The 26,725-nt window shown below is 37.8% G+C and overlaps 1 protein-coding gene across 1 annotated transcript in view; it reads left to right on the top strand.

Moving 5' to 3' along the window:
- Nucleotides 1-26,725, top strand: part of SLC1A2 (solute carrier family 1 member 2) — a 75,831-nt gene that overhangs the window by 29,429 nt on the left and 19,677 nt on the right. The window contains exons 2-5 of the mRNA XM_057384173.1: nucleotides 19,959-20,098; nucleotides 21,617-21,769; nucleotides 22,392-22,642; nucleotides 26,220-26,379. Coding sequence (XP_057240156.1) covers nucleotides 19,959-20,098; nucleotides 21,617-21,769; nucleotides 22,392-22,642; nucleotides 26,220-26,379 — 704 coding nt within the window. The remainder of the gene's footprint in view (nucleotides 1-19,958; nucleotides 20,099-21,616; nucleotides 21,770-22,391; nucleotides 22,643-26,219; nucleotides 26,380-26,725) is intronic.

Here is a 26,725-nt window from a genome sequence, read left to right as displayed (position 1 = left end):
TTTTTTTTCCCTTGTATATTAAAGTTAAATAAGAGATAGTGTCTTCTGTCCTTATCTTTAGAAGTTAATAGCTCCCATTAAAACTTCCCTCTTTCTGTTTTCCTTGTGTACACTCCTTTTATGTCAGAATGCAAAGTTATGAAACTGGAGTTAGGACGTTTACATGCATTTACAAAGAACAAAGGTGGTATTCATTAAAGTTGTTTGTGACATTTGCTTTCTTATTTCCGCATTTCTTTACTAATAATCCTTCATTTTGAGTCTTTATTCCATGTTTTATACCTCCAAGCARCTTTGGTTCCAGGTTGCTTGGCATATGTACAGCAGATTCAGCTGTTAAAAAAAATAATTCACCACAATCACCTTTTTATGACTGATTGCAGTAAAATAAGAATGTTAATTCAGACCTTAGAGACATTAGGGTGGAAAATCCCAAGCAAGGAGCAGGAAGAATTAGATATATGAACACTGTGARACTTATGGGCAGTGTAGGATCAGACCTAGGCTCCCAATCTTCCTTCAGAGCTRTACAAATACTGAAGCCCTTGCTAGCCAGATGTTGCTTTTCTTACTTCAAATATTACCATGTATGCTAAAACTCCTCAGGTGAATGTGTCTCACTTATCATTCGGCAGAGTTTTAGGATCATGCCTCAGTAAAATTTTAGTTTTAAAAGCCCCTTTGTGCCTGCTTCTAAGTGAGTGGAAAGGGAAGGCACAAGTGAGCTGCTGCTGCTCCTCATGCCACTGTTCTCTTGTGTAGCACAACGGGTGTCTCACAGCCCATGCCAGAAGAGACTGAAGGGAAGAAAACTGGATGCAGAGGAAAACAGACATTGCTTGACTTCAGGGCATTGTTGCAGTGCTTCCGTAAGACCTTTCTCATCACTGCAGTGYCCTTTGTCCTCTTCTAGCAAAGGATTTTAGGAATAAGCTCTCCTGTCCCAATAGCACCTCACACMGGCTGTTGTGAAAAGGCTGCATATTTGCTCATTGACAATGTCAACAAWCAAGAAATGTCTGGTTATTAATTCTTTTTCTTTCACACAAATGTTTTCTTCATGCCCTGGCTGGAGCCATGCTAAATTCATTGGTAACTAGCAAATGACAGACACGGGAACAGGTGATGTTTTGGCCAAATACCCCTTCAAGGTTTACAAAAAGGTTCATTTTCACAACACCACTCATATTGTGTTGGGAAGTGTGGCCGTTTCTATTGTCAAGATTCCTCTTTAGAAGTTTTTTTCTCCATTCTACACTGAAGGAGAGTAAGAGAAGCATTTCATATTTAAAAGAGCCAAACCCACAGCCTGTAGGTTGGGCTCCTGCACCTATGGAGACAGACAAAAGCAAACAGTGAATAGAAACATTGAACACTGTATTTTAAAAGTGGTTGTTTACATTCAGCACAATCTTCTATATGAATTTCAAGTTGCTGRACTTACATGAGATAAAACACAGCAGATTTATGAATGTATATTTCATTGTAAAATCTTAATTGCTATTGGTATTTTTTATTTGGTTTTAAGTTCATAACTACTCTATGGGTTAAAGCTAGTAGACATAAAATGGATGAAATATTTAATAGAAGAAAACATATAATCCAGCATCATGACCATGAAATAGAATAGATAACTTGGGTTCTTCTATTGCCTTTCTGGCAAGTGGGCCAGGAGAAGCCAAAGTTTTAGGCTTTGTTGAATCCCATTTGCTCTTCCCTCCACAGCTGCTGCCTGGAGAAAGACTTGAAGGACCCTGGTTACCATTATGTAACTCAATAGCGTGCTTCCGATGTTCTTTTCTTCAGTTACATATGGAGTATTTATTTTTGCTTCACCCTTGTGTAAGAGAGATATGTGAAAGGAACTGCCTAAAAAAAGTCAGGCTCAAGCACAAATTGTAGGAGAGGTGGGGAAGTTTTATCATCAGATTTCAGTTTTGTGTTGTCTAATTTTTTCGCAAATGAATTTTCAACTCTCCTGTCTACATTCAAATACTACTTGAATACAGCTCTGTTACCTGATGCTTTCTAGCCACTGCTTCTGTGAAGAAATTCTTTACTCTGCAAACACAGTTTCAAAAGGTCTTTGAGAAACTGCAAATGCCTTTCTGCATTAAAGAATCTTTTGTAACCTGCATGAATTTAATATTTCTCCACAATGAAAGATTTGGCTAGAGAAAAAAGTGTTCAAAGATGTGGACATGTGACATTGTTCGTTGTATTACATACGAGTTCTTTTATTTGCTTGTTACAGGTGACAAACATGCTTATTAGTTTACTTTTGACATATTAACATTAATTTTTATGTGTTTTCCTGAGTCAAGCTGGTTAAACAACTTCTAATACTGTCTTTTTTTTCACACAACCATTTTTGTGTTAAGGCTGCTAAAACTCTTCCACTATTACTTTATTTTTGTTTTCTAGTAGGTTTTGTTTTTGAGGGGAAAAAATTAATGGATGTTATTTGCAATCATATATATGGTTGCTCATAACATGTATGTATTATATATATATTTTAGCAAGAATAAACAAAATCAGCATCTGTAATTTGTTTGGTTTTTTTTTTTTTGCTTTAGTATTAGGATTCACAGTTCAGCCTTTGTAATATTTCATGTGAGTCCTAGTCAAGGATCTGAAGAGTAGAAATTGTAAATCTGCTGCTAGTTTAACTCCTTTCTGAGGGTATACATCGAGGAGTGATGCTATGACTATGTATCTTGACAAGTAGTGATGACATGTTTGTTTTGGTATTGCATGTTTGCATTTCATAGACCTCCTGGGATTTTGCTTGCTTAYATTTTATTCAAAGAGCACATGAAGACYGCATCTATATTGCTTTATTGTGTTGAACAACTGAAAGGCTTATTATTCAAAAAGAAAAGCATAAAATTACATTAACGATGTTGTCACAAACTAAAACATAGGGTTTCCAGAATTGTATGATGTTTCATTTATTTGTCATGCAAATATGGCCCAGGGATGAAGGGAGTTTAATAAAATTGAGGTAATTTTTGAATCTGGTTTTACAGCAGATATTTAAACTGCCTGGAGAATCTGTGAGAGAAAGAAATGTGTAGACAGAGACCTCGGGGCACGSTTTCTTTTTCTCATACAGAAATTAATCACTTCAAGCTAAGCTCTTATGAGAATTCTCCTGGCTGGATTATCAAACTGTCATAATGTGGTATTGCTGTTGCCTTGCTGTAGTAGTTGTAATCTGGGTACCCAGATGGTTTCCCATTCTTCTCAATAGGCTGGGCTAAAGGTCACCTATGTGWGGTGATGGGAGGAGTGAATCATGTTAATGTCCCTTATTCAGATGAAAATATGTGTGGACTTCAGGTAACCAGAGATCTTAATTTTAGCTTATCTAGAATGGGAATATGTTCCAAACTTTTGTTGAATTTTTCTCAAGCCCTGAATTTTGACTAAGCCTTGAATTGGGAGTAAATAGGCACTCAATTGAGATACATGGTGATGTCCCATGTGATAAATTCCTTTGTACTTTTCCCAATTCCTTTTGGGAAAAGGTATTGCTGAGCTTTATGTACTCCTAACTCTGGTCACTCATAAAGCCAGGTCTTTTCTTCCCATACACATCTGTACAACCTAGAGAAAGAAATAATCTCTTCCTTTGTAGAAGTGACAGGGGGAAAAGATAAGAAAAGAACCCAAGACAATTCATACGTGGTCTGAAACYCTAAAAAATTTGCGTAAATATATATCAGTCAATGTGTGAGAGATAGCAGCTAAGAAAAGAAATTAAACATAAGGAGATTAAAGGGGCAGGCAGGTGAGAGACAAAAAAAGAGACGTGCTGACCTTGATTAACTTGGAAAAGCTAATTAATAAGGAGGAAAAATGCAGTTCAGGATTCAGAATGAAGGTGAGCTTTCTTTTAGGTGATGATTATYAACAATCTGGGATGTTACTATACAGAATTATAGTCTGAAGAACTGTTACTTTTCATAGAAGTGAGGCTAGACTGTAACATGTCAGTCCAGTGACTTTGTAGAAAGCCTGTGAATGATTTTGTTCTTAGACTTCTAAGCAGAAAAGCTTCTCATTGAGAGATGTGGAGGACCTACCTTTTATATTCCAAGGTAAGAGCAAAGGGAGTAGAAATGTGATCATTGGCACAGACATGAATAAAGTAAGGGACATCCCCTTTCAGTTAGATGGTGTCCATTTCATATAGTTGTAATGACAGTAACATTTCTTTCATATAAAACTGGAAATGAGCTGCAAACCAAGATCATATTATCAGGGATATTGAAATGAGCAGAATAAAAYTGATTTACAGAGTGAGGGATGCCAAGTGTGTTGTTTTACTCTTAAAAACTGTAGTAACATTCTATTGAATTCTCCCAACCTTCACATTCTTTTATGTTGCATGCAGAGAAACCCTATTTGAAGGTAAAAACAATACTGGATTTAACATGTTTCTCAGAAAGTGTCCTTACTATATAAACACTATGTTAACAAAGCAAAACAGCTTTCCATTTAATGACTTTTAAAGTAGCTTTGTTGCTAGGACAGGTGTGCATTTCATCATATCAGACAATCTGTAACACTCTTCTGCAAGTGCAATAACAAGCCAGGTTGTTTTTAAGTCAAGCAATTTGTGAGTGGAGGGAAGGCAATCAGAATAGTGTTTTTAATTTTTCCTATAGACAATCAGGAAACTGTGTAACAGGTTCTGGCATTCTGTGGTCTTTAACTTATTAGTGCCAAACAATGTTGGTAGAATGGATAGTCAAGTTCCATGTTTCTAGAGATGAATAACTAAAAGAAGGAGATACTGAGAAGATTGATAAAAATAAACAGTCAAAATGCACAAGTTCTACATTTTCAAAGGTGGGATTTCATATGTGAATACAACAGGTTAAGGCCCTGTTTTGTAACTTTGCTCTGTTGTGGAATATTTTCACACTCAACTGCCTATACCACGTGTCTTCACCCTTACTGTTCATGTTTCATGTTTATTTTTAACCATAGGTGAAGAATGTCTTTTCTCCTCTAACACCTATGCTTCCTGTTATAAATAATCCCTTGCAAAATACCTGTGAGTCATTATTTTTGCCACTAATAAATTAGCAAGCAAGGCAGTATTGAAATGCATGGAAAAAGTTAAGGGTGTAAAAATCTTTTTTTGCCATGGAAGTGATCAAATTATTGAAACTGAGAGCCAKAGGCAAACATGCAGAGGTTATTAATTGTGTCTCTCACCAGCTGCCTGTCTTGTGAAGGCAAGGCCTGGTAAGTAACTTGGGCTTSTTTGGCATCAGCAAGTGTGGTGGTGTGAGGTGCTGCTCTGCCCAAATCTCTGCTGCCTTCTGAAGTTTGTGCCAGCTCTCAAACTGCTGTGGGGAGTGAAGAGTGGTGGTGTGTCAAGAAAGCTGAGAGGAGTGTAGCTCCATACCTCCACCATGAATCATGTTTTCTAGCTCTAAAAGTGGCCACGTCAGATTACCTGGGTCATTTAAGATGAGTCTTCTTCCTTCTGAAATGGAGCCCTTGTGCTGTGCAGGTTACTAGAAAGAATTATGGCCTCCTGCATCAGTTGAAATTGGTGGGGTTTTCTTCCATTAGGTATTTTAAGCTTTGGTTGCTCAAGAGTTTAAAGTAGAATAATGAAAAAGGAGGCAGAAAGGAATAAACCCAAGGTTAAAATGAAGTGACATGTATTATGGAATTATTTCATTTCCACCTGTCAATTAAAGCCCAGAACTGAAAAATTTTAGAGGAAGTCATATGTGTCCCCAAATTTACATTAGTCTGGGCCAAAATTCGAGCTCCATGAAGTTCTTAGGAAACTGGACTTTGCTTTAGCCCAATTTGCCTTCTGACACTGTATATCAATACATAAAATGCTTGTTTTAGAAAAAATGTGCCATTTTTTTTACGAGCAAAAGGTGTGCCCATTTATCCCCAGTAGACTTCTACCATTTAGCAAGAGGGAGAAGAGATCTTTCTTTTTATAGGTGATGCTGTGATTGCCAGGCAAAACCCTTCTGAAATCTGCTAGAAGTAAGACTTCATAAAGCATCAGGAAAGCTGAAGAAAATGTTGTTTGCAATGGAATTTATCCTTATGGCAGCTGGTAGGGAGAGTTTTCTGCAAGCTGTTGAAATAACCTTACTTTGCCCCTTGAAGGTTCAAGCGAACCTGTTAAGAAATATGATAAATGTAATAATTATGGCAAGAGGAGTGATACATTGGTTCTGTCTTGAAATTTCCCCAAATGTCACTCTCATACACTTCTAGAAGGTGACTTTTACCTGAGATCTGGGAAGCCATGCTGTGTGTGCAGCATGGCACAGCTGGAATTTCTCTGCAGGTAGGTGGTGAGGAACAGCAAGGAGTGGGGAATGGCCACCTGCTGCAGTGGAGAAGAATGGGGACAAATGAAGAAGATGAGACAGGGAGAGAAATTGGTCAGAGAAAATTCCGAGGGCTCCTCTTCAAGAAGTTAATACATTGATATTTTCTCTAGAGAAAATATTTTCATTTTGATTAATCTTCTGGTTTTCATCAGCTGAAGGAACTTGCTCATTATTTTCGGGGGGATGTTCACAATGCTTGTGTAAATGTCCTCAGGGACACTTGTGTATTTTGAAATATTCTCTGACCCATGCCATGTGAAGGATGCAGTGGCTGAAAGGTCACAGGAGACTTCTCCTTTGGCCACTTGCTGAGAAATGGGGCGATATTTGGTCTGCACCACCAGCTTAAAGAAGCATTAGCAGCAGAAGAAACTGAGTTAAATGGTTGAAGAGGTGCAAGRCTGACCTGTTTAATTGCATTACAGTAAATGCAACCATGAAAACCTGTAGTTTAAARTAATGAGAAAGTAGCAAGGTTAGTATATGAGACTTGAGCTGGGCAACAATAGAGAGGGGAAGAGACCTGAACAAAAATATGAGATAAGTTCAAGTCAGCGACTCTGTGGTACATCAGGAAAGACATATGAATGCATGATCACAGATTTTTCATTAGCAGAGCTTTTCAAGTATTTCATTGATACAAMCTTTTTGCTTTGATTATGATTAATTAATCTGGTAGAAAAGTACCAGAGATTAAACAGWTGCATTACTGCAGGATACAGGGGCAGGACAGTAGAGTTTAAAAGAGCATTTGAAGAGAATGCTTCTTCAGTTAGGTTTGTTGTGCAAAACAAACTTTAAAATTTTCCCTCTTGAATCTGTGTACKAAATATGTAGCCAAAGGCAAGCAATTAAAGTAGCCCATACTGTATTGTTTTCAGGGATGCAAAGCTAGGTCATGTACTCTGTGGATTTTTAATAGCAATTTCTTCACTAACCTGAGAGCAACAGACAAGTGCTATAAAACTTTGCATGATAATTTCAGCGCATCAGCAAATGGACACAACCACAGCATTACTAAGCCCAGCATATTTTTGGTATGTCCATTGTGGCTGCTTCCTCSCCCTTGTTTTTGAGGGAATAGTCTGTTGATAAAGAAGAAGCTGTAAAYGTAAATGATCAAGACACATACTGGCGTGCACTGAGGATCCCCATGGTCATTSTACTGACWACCRGAGCTTGAGTGAAAGTGCCAGGAATCAGGAACAGCRTGGCCAGCTGGGACTCCAAATCACTGCTGCTGCAAACAGCAAGACAATGGCAATGAATCATTGTTTCAAGTGTTCTTTGCTGCCTTTCAAGCAACAAAATACAAATGAAATTAAAAAAAAGCAATATAAGCTTAAGTCTCCCAAAGTCAGTATTTTCTAGATGACCTGCATATAATGGAAAAGAAATTAGGCCCTTTCAAAGTAGTATTAGCTTCAAAGGCCATAATTACTTAGAAACCTAATATTTAGTCATCATTAAAAAGATAAGCTATGATATGTACACCCATTAGCTATAATTTGATATTTAGGCATTAGTTGTTTTCAGTTTAAAACTGTTTAGAATTTTGGGGTTTTTTTTATGAGAAGTCACCTAATAAATTCTAGAGCTGTGTCTTCCTGTGGTTCAGTGGTTGGGGACCAGTTCAGTCAGATAAAYACGTACTTACTTTAAGGATGTGTAAGAGCTGCTGAGTTAACACACAGCTGTGTCCCAGGAGATCTCTATTCATTAGATTAAAAGACCAGAAGATCATGTTTGGGTGTGACGTGTTGTAAAGTGAGCCTCCAGCACTTTCCTCTAGTGCTGGCCTGAGGACAGACCACTCAGCAGCTGAGRAGTCTTATGCTTCACATGTTTTACTATCCCATTTCAAACTCATGTGGAGACATCCATTGCTTAGACATTTAGCAATGTGGGCTTTTTTTTATTCCTTGGCAATAATTTCCTCCAAAAGTGAATGAGATTTTCCACAGCTCCAACTTTAGGTAAACTTTCAAGTGACTTTAGTAGAAATGTCAGTAAAAACTYAGCAAAAGCCTTAGGATTTGCCTTATGGGACTTCATTATAGGGCATAGGCTTTCTATTCCTTGGACCAAAGCAAACTTGCCATACATCACCATTTTTCTGGACATGATATTTACATAATGTGCTTTGGAATTCACCATGGAAAACATAGAYATAGTGCGTGTGGTTTGGGTTATGATCATTCTGTAATTTATGACTGGACAAGTAGATGAGTATAATTCAAGTTAAAACTCTTCAAGCTTTCTATTTGTACAGCGTGTTCTGCAGAGCTTCCAAAAGCCATCTCAGCCTTGGTCTCTCCTTAAGCAATCTGGATTATAAATCTCACAAGGAAGAATGGGAAAAAACGCTTGTGGTGTGTCCCTCTGCTTCCTTTCTCTGACTTAGTCTTGAAGGAGTCCTACAATTTATGTCTGGGTATCACTTGAAGTCCTCAACTCACAGACCAATGAATGCCAGGACAGTACTTTGGGAAATACTGTGCYACTTGCTTGTCTTGTAGTCATGTCCTGGGTATCTAAGAGCTGCTAACTGTCAGAGGTTTCAAGCCCAGTTAAATGACTCCTCTAGTTTTACCTGCCTCACTCTTCATATTAAAACGCCATGGAAAATTAACCACTTTAGATTTCCACTAACTCAAAAATTCAAGTTTCCATGGTTGAATTTGACCAAGTTYTCATAAAACTTCTGCATCCTCATGCAGTGACAGTAGTTGTATCATGCAGAAAACCAACTCCTGCAGCCCAAAGTAATGCAACCTGCTATTGAGCCTCACAAGTTCTGGATATAAAGATTTGTTTTCAACACTTACACAGTAACCATGTTGCTCTGTGTTGAAGTGAAGCATCTCTCTAAGAAGACACCACCAGGCTCAACTGCAGTACATCAGCCGAGGCTACTCCAACTGGTACTACAGTCCAGTGCACAGTACTAAATTAGCAGGGAAAATAAAGTGTTCAAGAAAATGCCTTGTTAGGATAKAGATTTATAGAATGCCAAAAATAATCTTGTTTCTGCTATTGATGAAATTCTCCAACTCATTTGCATCTWTAAAATGAGTGTAAGCAGACCTGGTGGAGGCAGGCAATTCCTTTGATGGAGTGGCACATGCCCTGAAGGCATCACATATATAAGGTAGAAGGCAACCCATCACCCATTTTTGGGTCCATGATCCTAAATATAGTCTTCTTTCTGAAAGCTATTTTGTATTTATGAGCTCCCACCTTAATACTATGGGTTTTCTGGGTGCAGTTTCCTAACACCTCTGATACATTGATATATTGTTATTGATAACAATAGAAGCAGATCACTTCAGCAACCTAATTATCTGAATGTCCATTCCATTTCATGCAGCTACTAGAATAAAGTACTAGTCCATGGTAATAGGAAACYTTTCCCTCCTTTTACAAGATTGTGGCCAGTGTTCACTAATGTTTTTCATTTATTTTAAAGGTACAGTACAAAAAAAAAGGCTCCAAACACAAATTACAAAGGCACATGAGACAAAGAAGATGCTTTACACTGGGTGAAAGTTACTGCTGCTTTTTAGGACTTCCTCTGTAAGAAGTCTTTTTGATTCCAGTAGATGGCATGCACTATTCAAAGCTCACTCTGTGTGATCACAAATACTGCTCCAGGAAGCAGACCGAGCTCTCTTTTTAAACTGTATCACAAGTGATTCTGTTACGCTACTCGTGATTCCTATAATTACTTTAACATACTACATTAAGTTAGTACGTCTTCAAAACTAGGTTTATTCACTTTTTCAGGCCCTAGCCCAGGTAATTTTTGTTCAGATGGTTTTCAAGGAGCACAAGCAGTKTGGCCAAAGCAATTTTGTTGGAGCAATAATTGTGATGAAAGCAATCTGAATGTCTATAATGAAAGTGTAGTGTAAAAGAGATGCACATATTCTAGGTAAAAAAACCGCAAACGATAAAAGAAATAAGAGAAACAAATGACAAGGAGTTGTTGAACAGGATGCATTTTAAGTTTAATATGTCATATGGTGAGAGAAAAAGTTTAAAATATTTTTCTTTTCTTTCCAGCTTGTGAGAYAACATAGTACTGGTGAACAAACAAATACCATCTGTTTATAATAATATGTTATGACACCTCTGCACTTGCATAGATGTTTCTGGCACTCAGAGATTGCAATAGTAAATGATTAGCTTTATAGTTATAAATCAGGTTTTGGAAAATAGTTGGGAAACACCATTATCTATGAGCAGAATTAATAACTCTTACGGTACATAGGAGCAAATTGGGAATCTAAGTTTTCATCCAGTAATTCRAATTCTGACATTTTCTGCATAGCAGTTCAACTGTTTTCTTGTAGTCTCCTTAGCTGTTCTTTGTGTAAACAGTTTCTGACTCTATCCACAACAGTTTCTGGAAGAGARATTTTCCCCACAGGAAGCACTGAGGAATGTTTTCAAACAGAATTAGTGCTGGATTCATTGTTATGTGCTGGCTCATTGACAAACATCTCATGGAAATGAATRTGGTTTTTTATTGATTTTTGGTTGCTTTTTATTAAGGTTATCTGAAGCCTTGTCAAACTTGTATCTAGTTGTGCCCTTTGCAGGGTTTAGAGGAAAATACTGAAAATGTGAGACGTCAGCTATCTTAGACCTTTGCCACTGGATATCAGAGAGTAGCTCTGATCACTGGAWTTTTTTATCTTGATTTTTCTAGTTTTCTGATTGAATGTGCATAGCAAACCTAGCACTAGTCAGTCAGTTCTCAGAAAACATTTATAAAATAAAGGGCTTTTAGGACTTTGCAGAAGCAACTTGTTGGATATGTATCTTCTAAAGCATATTGGAAAAGAARTATGAAGTTTTGGTATGAGAGGGAGCTTTTGTTTGAAGGTTAAAGCATCTGTGGTCACTGCTTGTAGTTGAAAGATACTTCAGAACTGTTTTGAATTTTACAGCTACAGCATTAGTAAGACACCTGATTTCATACTGCTACGAAAACTATAGGGAACTTTCAAAGWAGATACCAAGAACAACAGTCATGGTGGGATGGGCAAGGAGATTTTTCCTTATTTTTTGTTTTTCCTGCCCATTAATATTTATCATGCTTCAAAAATAAATAGTTAATACACAGATTTGATAAAAAAAAAAGGTGATTGGGATTCGGTCTTTTTATCCCTAATGGTGTCTAGATGAATGCTTAATAACTGTGTTCAAGTTTATTTAAGACTTGCTTGGTTGTAGAGCTCTGATGCACCAATTCAGCCATGGCAAGGAGGAGTTACATGGCCACTGAAAACTTTATATGTGTGAGTGATGTGGTCCAAAATCACTGACGTAGCCACCTGCAGTCACAAACCCGTGACAATTTACTGCAGGAAAAACATATTTCAAGAACCGTTGCTCAGGAAATAAATTCTTAGGAGAAATTGTATTTTCTTTCCTCTTGTCCTGATAAATTAATTCTTACGGTCTATCTTGATTAGAGATCCTGGATCAATCTCTCCTTCTGTGGACTGTTCTGAATTATACAAACCTCCCACTCTTCTTCTCCTTTTTGTGCCTAGCCAACATGTCTAGGAGCTGCTGTTTCTGGTCTTCTCACATTCTCACTGGCTTAATCTTTTCTCAGTGCCCTTGAAAACTATGCTAATCCCCARTAATTTCATAGCCTTTTTCTTTGTGCTGCCTGGCACACCCAAGTAGAARTAAATGCAAGGTCATGATTTTACTTGTTTCAGAATTTCTGAGGATGTAAGTGAATAAATTTTTGCACAAAGTACACTGTTATTGTATAATTTGCCATTATAATACTATGATTCATTCTTCTATTACTCTTCATCTCAGCCTCAGTACATAATTCTGGGGTAATGAAGCATGCACATTCTCAGGTTGTTACACCACTATAAAGCCCTGTCAGTAAATGGACAGGAATTCCACATGTGCATCATTACAKAAATAAATTATTATATTTATGGTTGGTATTATACAGTATGGTCTAAACCACTTTCTTGCTTTAGACTCTGAATGATGCATAGAATAGAATCCCTGGAGATAGAAATGTGCCTCATTTATTCCAAACAAGAAACAAACTGGTGGCCCTTCTTGCACATAGARCTGATATCCCTCTAAAGTCTGAAACACAGAGTAAATTGGAACTTGCCAAGATACATGGAAGCCTACGAGGACACTTGTCTTGTGTGAGGTGTGAATAACTACCTTTGCTTTGTWCTTAGAAACTGTAGCTTAATCTTTTTCTGTCAGGCTTTATCATGACTTAAATCAGAAAGTCAGTTAACTCAGACACTCTTTGAGGTGTTCAAGTCAGGTTTGATAAGATTAGACATGCCTGAAGGTGGTTCTCTGCAGGGTCCCAAAGACATCACATGGCTGCCCRGTGGAAGTACATCTGTAAAGCTTCCCGTGGCTCCCTTCCAGGAGACTCACCATGCAGTGAGTACAGAGATGGTGTTAAACATCTCCTTTTATTCAACTTACTGCAGAAATTTCTCTCTCTCATTGTTTCAAACACCTAGGTGTTATTCTGATTGCTTTATCCCTGCCTACCTGAYGCTTCCAAGGATTTTCTAGGTATGAGGGCACAATACAACTCTKWACAAAATAAAATTACCTYCTTTCTAACAAAATCAATGTGATTCAATATGATCTGTTGGCTTCATGTGGWTTATGGTGCAGGGTTCCATGAAAAGTGAACTTTAGGTCACAATCTCTCCATAGAGACTAATTTTCTTTTCCACAAAGCATGCTATAAAATGCTATATGAAATATAAGCTGCAAGTCAATAAGAAAAATTGAGCATAGGAAAAGGCATTATGCATGCATTGYGGTCTGTCTAAAGAGATTATTGAAAGCCATGTATGTGGCCATATACAGGATGTGTGATTATGAATAGAAAAGAATTACTCCCTGGCAGATCCATCATCTTTACCTCTCTTGCTTATTGTTTGATGTATTTCTTCAGCCCAGTTAACAAACAAGTCAATACATTAGTCAGTCAGACATAAAGAAAACTCAATGGGGAGGGGAAAAGTCTGTCTTCTACAGTGATATATATTTGTGAAAAGACCGGGATAGATATGGAAAGAAGGATCATATGCTTGTAAAAATATTGTATCATGGTATGCTTCATGTTGTTTTGTTCCTGCTATTTAATGGTCTATAGACTACTCTATTTCCATGGGACAATTGAACCAAATTTAAAAGCTGGAGGAATGTTTAAGGAAGCATTTAATGAGTAGAAATCTCCTGACAATTCTAATGAGGTTTTAAAAACACAAACAAATGTTGCATAAGTTTAAAGATTGCAAAATCAGGTAGATCATGAAGAATTGTTTTCTTAAATGATCTCATGGAACAATACTTTAAAAAAAATCAGGAGAAAGAGAGAAATGTAACTGGTAAGTAATTCAGACTAAGAAGTTGGGTCATGCAGGTCACTGTTTTTCTCAGGKTCAGTAAGGATGCTGTTGATCAGCTATTTAAATATACAATTATAGCATCACAGAACTATTTAGGTTAGAAAAGGCCTTTRAGATCCTCRAATCCAACTGTTAAAYCTGCMCTGCCAAATCCTCCACCAAACCTTGTCCCTCAGTACCCCATGTACATTAATTTACTCCAGGGGTGGTGACTCAACCRCTTCCCTAGGTAGCCTGTTCCAGTGCTTTTTGCTGAGGAAATTTTTCCAATTTTCTAATCTAAACCTCCCTTGGTGCAACTTGAGACCAYTTCTCWTATTTTAGCTGTAGCTGCCTGGGRGAAGAGACCAAYCCCCACCTGGCTACRGCCTCCTTTCASGCAGTTCTGRGGAGTGRTAWGGTCACTCCTGAGCCTCCTTTTCTCCAGCCTAAAGGACCCCAACTTCCTCAATCTCTCCTCATAAGACTTTTGCYCCAAACCCTTCACCAGCTCTTTTGCCCTTCCCTGGATATATYCCAGCACCTCAATATCTTTCTTGTAGTRGGAGGCCTGAAACTGAACAMAGGATTCAAGGTGTGATCTYGTYGCACTCTCTGGGCYGGCCATCCAGCYRGTTTTTAAACCAGTGAACAGYGTACCCATTCACTCCATGAGCAGCCAGCTTCTCCAGGAGGATGCTGTAGGAAATGGTGTCAAAGATTTTACTAATGTGCATGTAGATGACATCCAGTGGCTCACCTTGTCCAAGAAAGAGATCAGGTTGGTTGAGCAGGACCYGCCTTTCATAAACCCATGCTGGCTGGGCTGATCCCGTGGTTGTTCTGACATGCTTGTGATTAAACTCACTCATATGATTGATTATGTTAAACTCACAGGATGTACAGTAAATGATAACTCAGAGGAAACACCATGGCTGTAAATTCTTCCAGGGAGAAAAGTTCTTTTTCCTTCTGCAAWAAGGCAAGTCAAACTTCAGGGTGTTGCTTGTACTACCAGTCTGTAGACCAAATCAGGCTTCTTAGTAAATCTCCACTCAGAATTCATTAATGTCTTACAAATAAGAAGAAAAAAACCTACATAATGCAGTTAAAATTCAATAGAAGGGCTTAGTGGCAGCAAGCAGCTTAAAACCCATGGTAATGCAGATTGAGGCTAATGTTTCTCTTGCAGACTGAAGCTTATGTTACTCATGATTGTAGGAGTTTTGTGTGTTTGGTTTTGGACTTTTTAAATTTTTGTGCAGAAGCTGAGACCTGACCAGATTATTTTACTGATATATAATGCAACATTTAACAACTGTCATGATATAATTAAGTGGCAGASAATACTCTTGGAACTAAAACTAGAAGACTCTTGGTGAGCTCATGCTTGAACCCTAATATCACGGGAGTTGTGGCAAACACTTTGGACATCCAGCTAGTGAAATCCCTTTTGTCCTGGTGATGTTCCATAAGTTTGCCTAGTGATTCACATTTTATCTAGCAACCAGAGCAGATCCTTTCCTACATATGAGATAGGAATAAGCTGATCTTGTGGGGTGGAGCAGAGCCATACTCCCTCTCCCTGTCATAAATACAGCATGCAGTTCTTAAAAATCAATGTTATACTGTCTCTCCAGGGAAAGAGATACAGCCCTGATCTAAGTTTTGCTGCTAGCAATATTCTTCAGGGCATATTAAGCTCTCATTTACTCCTATGCAATCCCACTGATTTCTAGAAGGAGCTCTGTCAGTGAGGAATCACAAAGATTATTGTCCAACAAACTTCATCATACCATTTTTGCCATGGCTTTTCAGCTCAAGCTATGTTTGAACCACTTATCTGAGTACTACAGAATTGGCAAGATGAGATTTGCAGCCTGTTCACTTTTTATTCTGAGGTAAAAAAAAACTGATTGAACTTTCTATCCTTCCTCTTCTTTTCATCTTTCCTTAAGAAGACTAGTTCTTCTAGGAACAATTGGACTTTTATAGCTGCTGTTTACTTATTGCTTCAGAAGAAACCACTGTTTGGTTTGACTACAAACGTGTAGCTCAAGAGATGTTCTTATACCCTGATCTTAAGCCTGTCTGTCCAAGGTTTTTTTCTCAAGAATAGCTCTTGCTACCTAGATTGAAGTAATTGCTACAAAACAAAGCAGAGTTCTATACTGAGGATACCTGCTTGATTAATTCACACTGCTGAAATACCTTGAACAGAATAAATGTRGTCTCTCYTAATTTATCTTGTCCCCAGCATCTGTTTTCACTAGCCTTGTTATTGTCTTTACCTACATTTTTCATTTAAATGAAAGATTATTTTTTCCCTCTAGTCTGTAATCTTGGTTTATGCCAAGATGGGGGAGTGTTTGGGAGATGGAGAGYTCTTTCCCTGTAACTGACTGAAAATAAAAGGGCATTGTCACTCAAGCACTGTGTGAATTGTTAACCCTTAGCTTTGTGAGGAAAGGAGTTACATTTAGTAGCCATGGAAAAGCAAAGTTCCCCCCAGTCTTTTAGTCCTAGAAGCTTCAGTGGGAATACAAGAAAGAAAGAAGYAGTTGGAAAGATACAKACAGCAGACTTTCCCAGAGGGAGCTGAGARGAAACCTAAGGAAAGRCGGAGGAAAGAAGAACAAAAAAAAMCAGGGACCTTGGTGCTTTAATRAATGATTTTMCTGCATTCTGACACATTTTSTRTAGCAACCAGCAAGGGAAACAGACTACAGCCTAAAAAGTGCAGATAAATAGATTATCTCATATAGCACTGTATATCTTAAATGCAAAACTATCTGTAAATATTTAGATAATGTAAATTCAAATGTGGACAGATTCTTCTACTTTGTACATACTGTGAAGATGAGGGACAGTAGCTAACCCTGATTATTCCGGCAAGAAATTGTTTCTTTGCTTAAAAGGGAGTAAAATTGGAGTTTAGTTCTGATAGTAAGTTCTACCAATGCAGTTACATATCCCCTTGTCAAGGTAGAGCAGATTTGAAATCAGTGAAAATACAGACCATGCTCATTTGGGACAGTTCTATACTTTACTAAGGTGAATAAAAATCAAATCTCCTGGGGTTGAAGTGGTTTCTTTTCTAGGGAAAAGTGCTGCCTCAAAAGGGAGAAGGCTAGGTGACACTGAGCTGAGCAGAATATTCCACTAAATTATTCAAAAATTACCACATATGTCTAACTCTTAGTATGTGCTGCTTGATATGATCTGCTATTTCATGTTACTACTTGACTGCTTATTTTCCAATATTTGGTTCAATTTTTCATAAATCCTGTCAGTGTTTTTAAGCACCTGTAGTAACCTGTAGTTAGCAGTAAATATCTTTTAAGGTCTTGCTACTTATGAGTTCTCTGTAGACCTGTTTTAGAGCTTAGCTGTTCAGCTGTTTGTCAMAATGACATAAGAAAATAATGAGCAGAATTAATTTATGTCTTTATGTTCTGGCCTCAGTGGAGTTAGACTAAAAGATGTTTTGGTTGGATGGGTTTCAGATAAACATTCAGAATGGGTCCTTTGTTTGAATGGCCACAGAATCTCTGCACAATAGAACAATGATTTGTTTAACTAAGGTAATAATTTGAGATATTACAGCTGCTAAAATGCATTTTTCAGCATTTTTTTATACTTACCTATGTACAGAGGTACCATTCACATTGAGATTAAATTAGTGGTGTTCAGTTGTGTGGGAGGGCCTCTGGCTGTTGGTACSCTTATGGCTTTGTTCTTGACTACAGCACTGCCCATGAGTTGGGGTGTGGTCAAGCTGCACTCTGTCAKGCATTCATTTTTCTCTGTCAGCATGACAATCTGAAGCAGAAGAAAACCTTATACATGTTTAAATCCTTTMCCTGCATGCTTTAATATGACACCCTGGCCTTCAGTGTATGAAGAAAGCTGTGAATGCGGGTGGGGGCTCTCAGTGGGAGATGGCAGAGGACTAGRACAGATCCAGGGGGATCTGGTTCGTAAGGGTCCATGTTGTGCTCTAACTCACATCTGTGCATCTTCCATTGATGTCAATAGGCACTTCTTGCAGTTATGTCATGATAACCTGACTGCAGGTTTCAGGTGCAAAAATTCWGCATTCTTCTAGAGCTAAATATCATTTACAAGATGCAAATAGAGGCACAAAACCAGCACAAGGAAGAGGTCTCCGTGTGTAAGACAAAAATTAATTTCCATGGCTCTCAAGTAAACAGATTTTCCTGTTCCAGTAACTGGATAGAAAATTTCTGTTGCAAAATTTGGATTTTGTAATGCGCTACACAAGAAGCTTCTCTTATCCTTCACAGAAGGTTTATATTTCACTATTTTTTCTCCTCCTCCCACAATATACTCAAAAGCCCAGAACAATACGTCTCCTCTGGTCCAGTGATAAATACCTTGTTGCTGAGAGCAGTGCTAACGCCTTTTGGTACCTTTTTTCATGTTTTGATATTCATCTCTCATCACTTTTTGTAACATGGGTGCATGGTTAGCATATTTTCCTACTGTGTGTTTTTCATTTAAAACCCCATACTCATCMGAATTTCAGTACATGCTGAAGGTTCACTTACAATCTTGAAGAGATGGATAGTGTAAAACTTTGAAAAGTGGAAAAGATTSCAGGAAACAAAACTAAAATTAGCCCAAAGTAAAATCATTGAGTACTTCTGTTTACTGRTCTATTTCAGTTCCGCATGATTATTTACTAGTGAGAAAGGTTTTCTTTTGAATTAGTTTCAGTTGTCCATATCCCAAAGTTTCTGAGGAATATATAATTAACCTGTAGTGAATAATAGGTCAAAACAAGTTATGTATTCATGTTTGGAATGCAAGTGAAACTAGTTGTAATCATCAGCTGCAAAGTTTGGTTCTGAGTTCCTTGGGTTTTTGGCACCAGTTTACAGCAGTTTCATGGCTTTGTGGCCCATGTGTATAAAAACTCTTATCTTTCTTGTAATTCCTCAAGTTATCCACATTATCCCCTGGTTAATCCTTATGTATCTCTGATACTTGCATTGATAAGTCTTCAAGAAGGAGGCAAGACTCACATTTGAGCTGTCAGAATGTGACTGGAATTCTTTGTTATTTCACTGTCAGCAGCATACWTTGTGGTGACCAGCGTGGTGAAATATTTTTAAAATTGCGGAATAAAGATTACAACACTTGGAGGGGTTTTCCCCCTTAAAAAAGGAAGAAAGAATATTCTCTAATGCTATTTTTTTAACCGTCAAGTGTGTTGGAAAGAAATGTAATTTCAATTTGAMAGGGAAAATTGTAGAAATATTTGCATCAAAATGACTGGATTCTTGTTACAAGTCAAATGTTGAAAAACTTTACGAAGACAACAAGCTGTACAATATTAAAAAAGAAAAAGTTTTGATTTATTGGAAATGGCTTAGTACTGAGAACACTGAAGCTTCATATATCTTTTCAGACCTGCTTGAGGTCTGAAAAGATATAWAGTAGTAAAAAAACCTTTTCCTCTAACCACTGCCAATTCAATGAAACCAAAGGTTTTCTTGGGAAATGCAGTTTTCTGACTAATTTTTAGTGGCTGTTGTTCGAGTTCTCATTACAACCAAGTTAAAAGTATTCTCTTGACTTCAGCATTCTGATTATACTAAAATAAAATGTDAATGTTGAAATTAAATGTTGTCAAAAGTTTAAGCAAAATGTTCTTGAATGTTTTCTTTTGCAAATAAATCCTGATTTTTAAACTATTGTCCTCAGCTGGAATTAAATAAGATATTAAAACCTACATTTTCTTCCTAATAGAAACTTTATTCTTCAGCTGTCTCTCCTACTTAAGTAAACAGCCATGGTCTTTGGAGAAACTGAGTTTTCCAGCTTCACCCCAGTAGTTTAGTCCATGAAACATTTGAGATGATATGTCCAGTGAATTAATTCCAATTGTATCTCTACCATTTGAGAAATAACTACAAAAAATACTGGGAAGGCTACACCTTTAGAAGGACACACCATTGCCATTWCAGAGACTTCTTTGGAGCAGTAGAWATGCAGTGTTTGTGAAATGTGGGAGGTGGTGGAATATGCGTCAGATTCCCCAGTTATATATGATGGATGTAATCCAGACTTTCCTCTCCCTTTTGGCATCTTGTGCTATAACTTCTACTTGATTTTTCACTTTTTATTCTAGTGCCAACAATATGCCTAAGCAAGTAGAAGTCCGGATGCATGAAAGTCATTTAAATCCAGTGGAGCACCGATCCAGGAACATATGTGTGCAGTTCTGCCAGTCACTCCACAGGAATCTGCTCCTGACTCTTACTGTGTTTGGTAAGCTACATCTGCTGCACTGGACATTCTGTGCATATCTGCATTTGCTCCTGTGGCACCACAGCCCCTGTCTGTGCTCTTCAGCTGTTCCAGCTGAACAGTCAGAGAGTAAATAGGATGCCCATGGGCACTGCTTGTGTAGTTCAGGTGAGCTGGGTATTGCTGACACAACACAGAGCAAATCCACACCACTGAGGTGCATTCTGTATCTGGTTTGGAAAGAAGTGTGATTTAAACCCCAAGGCCAGTCAGGTTAATGTCATTCAGTAGAGCTGAATGAGCTACACATTTTTTCTCTCACTGATTTGAAAAAAAACCAAAAAAGACAAAAACTTTCCAAAATTTTCTTTTATCTCTGGGTTTACACTTCACTGGTTTTAAGGTTTGTCTTCCCTCTCTGTAGCTGTAAGCCATCGCTCCATGATCTCATCCTGAATATTGCCTCTGGCTTTAGCTGCTTCCAAATACGGAACAGTTTGACATTTTATTGTGGTTCACTGGCTCTTTGCCTGTTTCTTTTTCACTGAAAGCCCAACAGCCAAATGCAGCAAATTTGTAGACATACTCTTGTTATTGTTTGAAAAACCAGCTGCAACTGGTCTTAAGCTGCAAATTTCATGTCCATATTTTYAGCCTGCAAAACCCCATACTGCTGAAGTGTTTTCCTTGAATCATCTTTAAAAGCTGTGCCTGATGCTGTCCAAGAAAAAAGTTTTAAATGCACATATATTTTTCATTGGATTAAAGAGATACTTCATAGTCATATTTGCTGCAAATCACAACACAAGCTTTGCTATCAGGTTTTATTACACTTGGGACTTGGAATCAGGAAAAAAAAGGCATCCTGGATGGAAACATAAAATACCTGTTCACTAAGATCATGTTATGAAAGTAGACAGGGCCTTTTTATCCCTAGTCTATGCTTTAACAGCCTCAATCCTGAGAGGGAGGTTTAAGTTTTATCATTTTAGAAATCCACCTAAATGATGAAGGGTTTGTTTGTGCTTTGAGAAGGATGCAGAGCATCGAAAAAGGAGTAATACATGAACCCTAAGAATCAAGTTTTCTTCAAAGATCCGTGCATTATTCCACATCAGACAGTTCCTTCCAAAGCCCCCCAAATGAATCTGTTTTCATCCCAGGACTATCCCAGCTTTTCTTGCAGGGTTTTTCTTACTCYGTAAAATAGCTATTCATTCTGACCTTGTCTTCAAGGGATACCATTCCTATGTTGAGAGCTAAATGTTGTACTCCAGAGAGCAGGATCCTATCTCTGCCTCCTCTGTCAGTTCTGTATGGCCTTACATAAATCACTTCACCTCTTGGTGCCTTAATATTGCTATCTGTAAAATGATGATATGAATTACACTTGGCAATGCCTCCCTTCTGATATCTGTACCAAAAATCAGTTGCCTTGTGTAACCACTTTTCTTCTAGTCTGTTCTTCTTGTTAATCAATGCACATTTCAGCTATACTAAAAGTCACCTATCTGCCCCTTTTTTTWATTCTTCTTCCAGGTGTTATCCTGGGTGCAGTGTGTGGGGGTCTTCTTCGTCTAGCAACACCTATTGACCCTGACATCATCATGTTAATAGCATTCCCAGGAGATATACTTATGCGGATGCTAAAAATGCTGATCCTGCCTTTAATTATCTCCAGTTTAATCACAGGTAAGATCAATTAGCCATAAATACTTTAAGATGCTTTCTACAGATACCACCTGGTTTGCTTTTTGTGATGTAGGAAGGATAGTAGTGTGATCCTGTCAGCATTTTGCAGTTGCACTGTACAGTTCAGAGTTAATTCCTGAATAATTTGTTTGGCATTAGTATGTATATGCTCCAACGAATTTATTTCCAAACACGGCACATGCTACCATCAGAAATTTATTAACATGCTGTTTGATCTAATTTCTGGATTGGACCTTGCGAATAAAATGCATGACACTAGCAAGCCTGGCCCCTTGTAGGTGTAGTGTCAGCCAGATTATGACCAGCTTGCAGCAGTCAAGGGCAAAACATGGTAGAGATCTTCTCTGATTTTTTAATGCTTCCTCTGCAATTAGATGGAATTTTTAATACTTCTCTTCAAATTATTAGCAGTTGACTCTGTGTATATAAGAATTGGAGGGAGAAGCATTATCAATCTGTCTAGTGGTGAGAATACCATGAGGAAGAAACTAGGGATCTGTAGGCAGTCATTAAACTCTGAAAATTATAAAGGATTTTATTTTATAATTATTGAATTGGATATTGAGTGTCAATATGTTTGCTTGTTTCTAAACACCTGCAGGACTGTCTGGATTAGATGCTAAAGCAAGTGGCCGACTGGGAACAAGAGCCATGGTCTACTACATGTCCACYACTATTATTGCTGCTGTGCTGGGTGTGATTTTGGTTTTAGCCATCCATCCAGGGAACCCGAAACTCAAGAAGCAGCTTGGTCAAGGGAAGAAGAATGATGAAGTATCTAGTCTGGATGCCTTCTTGGATTTGATCCGAAACTTGTTCCCTGAAAACCTAGTTCAAGCTTGCTTTCAGCAGGTAAGTCCTTCTGCTCCTTGGTAAAATTCTTTACATCTTTTACTTGCCAGGGTTGTCTGCAGAGTTGATGTCATCGTTTAGGTTAATCAGAAAAATGATGTAAAGAGAAATGAATATARGTCTGAAGTCTTGAGCAAATAAATGAAAAACATTGTTTATAGCTGCCTTGGTTTATGTTGTAGTTATTATTTAAATGAATCGATTCATTCTTTTAAGTTTATTTAAATTTTGTTATTAAGTAAACTTTCTGTGTTTTTTATACAATATCTATGGTCATGAATGCTGGCTTGGTCTTTCACCCAGGTTCAATTTTAACTCGGCTGTTAGTTACAGAGATGATAGTTCTGCAATGCCCTGTTTGGAATACATGGATGTTCTTCATTCCAGCTCATTGCCAGAAATGTACCCCAAACCCCAATCTCTATTGCTGTGTTAAGAGACAGATGAGGATAGATAATAGATCCAAAGGGCTGACCCACCTACAGGTGGCTCCATCTCACCAGTTTTGGAGCATGCTGGGAAGGAAGAATGCCTGCACTGTGTGTTGCTTGCTCTGTAGGGAGATAATTTTGTCTAAAAGCTTTTCAMCAGTGCTTAATCAAAACATCTTGACTTTAAGAGGTAAAATAAATGAAAAATATATACTCTCTAGTTTCTGCTTAAGCATATTTCTTCTATGTAAGATACTTTTTTTTCCTCCAACTGAATCGTTTGAAAGTAATGCAGAGAGGTTTTTTTTTTTTTTTATTTGGGGGGTGGTTTTTTTATGTAACAGGATTTGTTGCCAAACCTATTCTTAAGTGTTCCTATGTGAAATGGCACGATAGCTGATATTAAGAGAGAAAGAATAAGGAGTAGAGCAGGAAGGGAGAAGAGGATATGGGAGAGTGGAAGAATGGAGGGTAACCTAAGCTGCCAAAACAGCATGGATTGCTTCACTTCTTTCATGGACTTCCACATAAAAACACATAATCCTTGGGGATTTAGAGAGAGAACATTCTCAGTATTTCCAAATCATCATTGGAATGTCAGTTATGTGGTCTAACTTGGTGGCTAAACATCACATGTGATATGAAATGTATTTTTGCAAAATTGAGTGAGGGAGGGGAAGAAAAAAGCTATAAGCATCCTGCTTTCCCTCATTTGAGCTGCAGAAGAGTGGAAAATTCAATTTCTGGCCAGTTGAAAGTGATCTAATRTCTTGACAAAGGGGCAAAAAACAGAAAAAAAAGAAGATTTAGGCTACCTGTGTCAATTTTTWAAAAAAATGTTATTTTTTCAGTGTCTGTAATACCAATTCTCAGGTTACTTGACTAGTTACTGATCATCAATTTCACTGATTTCTTTTAATTTAAAAAAAAACCAAAAAACAAAACAAACAAAAAAAMCCAACAACAACAAAAGAAAAAAAACCAACCAAACAAAAAAAACCCCTGAGCTTTTTGGCTTTTCAGCGTTTGACTTTAGCAGATTCCAAACTACTTTCTAGTGAAAACCTCTGCCACAAAGCAACATTTCATTTGTGAAGTACAACTAGATGGAACCTGTGATTTTATTAGCCCTTAACTCCTCTGTAAGGAGGTAGGCTTTAGTTTCCTCTCTCTTTAGGAGGAAGATGACCTGCTTTAATGGTGTCAGCATATGTTTTCTTTCCTACATTTATGCAGTCTCTCTCCATAGATACTCAGAGTTTCCAGGTAGCCTGAGGAGGAAGAAATGTTTTGCAGTAATTGTGCAAAGAGTTGTTCTGAAGGATGCAYAGGAATAGTGCTGTACATTGAGGGGGGAGTTTTTCATGCCTTCCATTGCCACCAGGCAAAACACAATGAAGAGATTCATGTGCAGCTTTGAAACTGTTCATTTGCAAACTGGACTGTGAGCCATCAGGAAATTTCAGTCTTTCCTGAATTTTAGCATGGTCCACCACAAGAACATTTTAATTTATAATGAAAATGCTATTCCAGCAGAGACAAAATTTTATGTGCTGTGAAAAGCCATGGGATTATCTGTAAATATGACTATGCCATTTAAATTACTTTCTAGTCTCAGATGTGGTCAGAATTAAGCTTTATGTCAGACTCAGCATTTTTAGTGGCTGTGGCCTTGTGCAAAGGATTGCTGAGAACCTTTGACTTAAGTGGCTGTAGTGGAATTTGTGAGTGCAAAAAGCCTAATGTTTTAATTTCCATTACTCAGTTCTTACATTCTGAATACCTCCTATTAAAAATACTGTGTTGACAACATGCCTCAGAATCTAACAAAAAAAACCCCAAAATTTAACAAAATTTAACTCTGAAAAAAGTAGGCATGCAAGAATGTTAGGTGGTTTCAGGACAACTGAAGAATTTTTTCATGCCAAGCTATGTAGGTTTTCTGTGTATCTCCTCCACTCCAGATTTAGGCAGCAGGTTCTAGAAGGAGAGATGTAAGGTATTTTAAAACTATAAGGTTTTGAACCGTATGGATCAAATCTGGGCYATCATCCATAGTGCTACTGTCCATGTCAACAGGAAAGATACGCAAATRTTTTTTGAAAAGCTAATGTGCAGTTTCTGTTACCTTGCTAAAAGGTGTTTCTAGGAACACCAAAAGTAGGGAGTAGGTGGGAAAACAAGGCAAGCCAGTCAGAGCTTCCGAACCATTTTGCCTGTCCCACAACTATGAAGAGGTGGAAAAAGGGTCAAGGTGTGAAGTGGGAGGAAAACATCCCTTCTAAAAGCAGCACATCACAGATCTCCCTTTTACCACTCTCTCCTCCCTTTTTTCCTAGCTGTAAGCTCAAGCTCATTTCTTCTCCTACCACTTCTTCCCAACTTTCCCTTTACCCTGCCTTTCACGTGCTGGGAAGAGTCCAAAAGCATTCAGAAGCTGATGCCTTTTTTTTTTTTTTTTTTTTTTTTTTTTTTTTTTTTTTTTTTTTTTTTTTTTTTTTTTTTTTTTTTTTTTTGAGACAGTCAGATTTGTATCTGTCAGCATTGGTAATTTTATCTATCACTCACAATCTTTTAATTAGAGATCTTAGGGGACTGTATATATTCTATTTTTAGCTCTTGCAGTCAAAAGCTCAAAAGCTGTAAGAGAAGTGTTGGAAATGTCCTAAATTTTTGATTCAAGTTAATAATCAAACTGRGATGACTTGAGCTGGACAGACCATCCTGAATAACAAGCCTTACTGCAGAGTTGCTGCCATGACTGATCTCAGAGGCACTTGCCTTTTGGTGCTAAACAAAAGGTATCAACCTGTAACACACACTCTGGGAAGCACCTTTGTGAGCCACCTGGCCAAAGGGACTCAGTATCTCRAAAATATTTCATTGTATGCGTAAGAAACAAGCATTTGCCATACTTTTCACACTTGAGTCATGACCCCCAGGACTTTGTAACGCTTAGAACTGTTGAAAAATAAACTTAATTTTGGAAGAAGAGTTAAGAGGCTGTGGAATACGTGTCTAATCCTTCAAAAATGTAGTTCCTTGGAATTTTAAGTGAAGAGTGTTTTTGTTATTATTTTCTTATGTCCCATGTGGATTGCATTCAGTCTATTTCCATTCCCAATCTCTCTTTTTATTGCCTTCAGATCCAAACTGTCACCAAGAGAGTGCTGGTGCCGCTACCTGTTGAAGAGCCACCTAATGTCACTGATTCTGCTATTGCTATGGTGAATGAGACAGCCCCACCTGAAGCCCAAATGGTCATTAAGAAGGGACTTGAATTTAAGGATGGCATGAATGTCCTGGGTAAGGAAATTTTTTCATGTCAAATATGAACATCATATGTACRTCACAGCTTTTTGCTGTGGCTAGGTAGTCACTGCTGTCCAATCTGCTCTTCAGTGCACGCTTAGTTTCTCCAAATAATCACGAAATGTTATCACCTACTGGTGGTCCATCAGTCTCTGAGATATCACAGAAACAATCAAGTGAATTGCTCTGGATTGGCAGCSTTGTGGTTATGAATTGGAGTACAGTGGCAAAGCATGTAGGAGGTACCCAAAATATCCTTTCATCYTAGAAGAAGCTGACCTAGGCTAATACCAATGCATATTGGCAAAACAGTATGGGGGAGAACTTCAAGAGCCAGTGC

Source organism: Malurus melanocephalus, unplaced genomic scaffold, assembly GCF_030028575.1.
Source record: "Malurus melanocephalus ecotype Western Australia unplaced genomic scaffold, MMel_1.1 scaffold_690, whole genome shotgun sequence".
Lineage (NCBI taxonomy): Eukaryota > Metazoa > Chordata > Aves > Passeriformes > Maluridae > Malurus > Malurus melanocephalus.
Note: the sequence above shows the minus strand (reverse complement) of the source record. Positions and strands in the feature narration are given on the sequence as shown.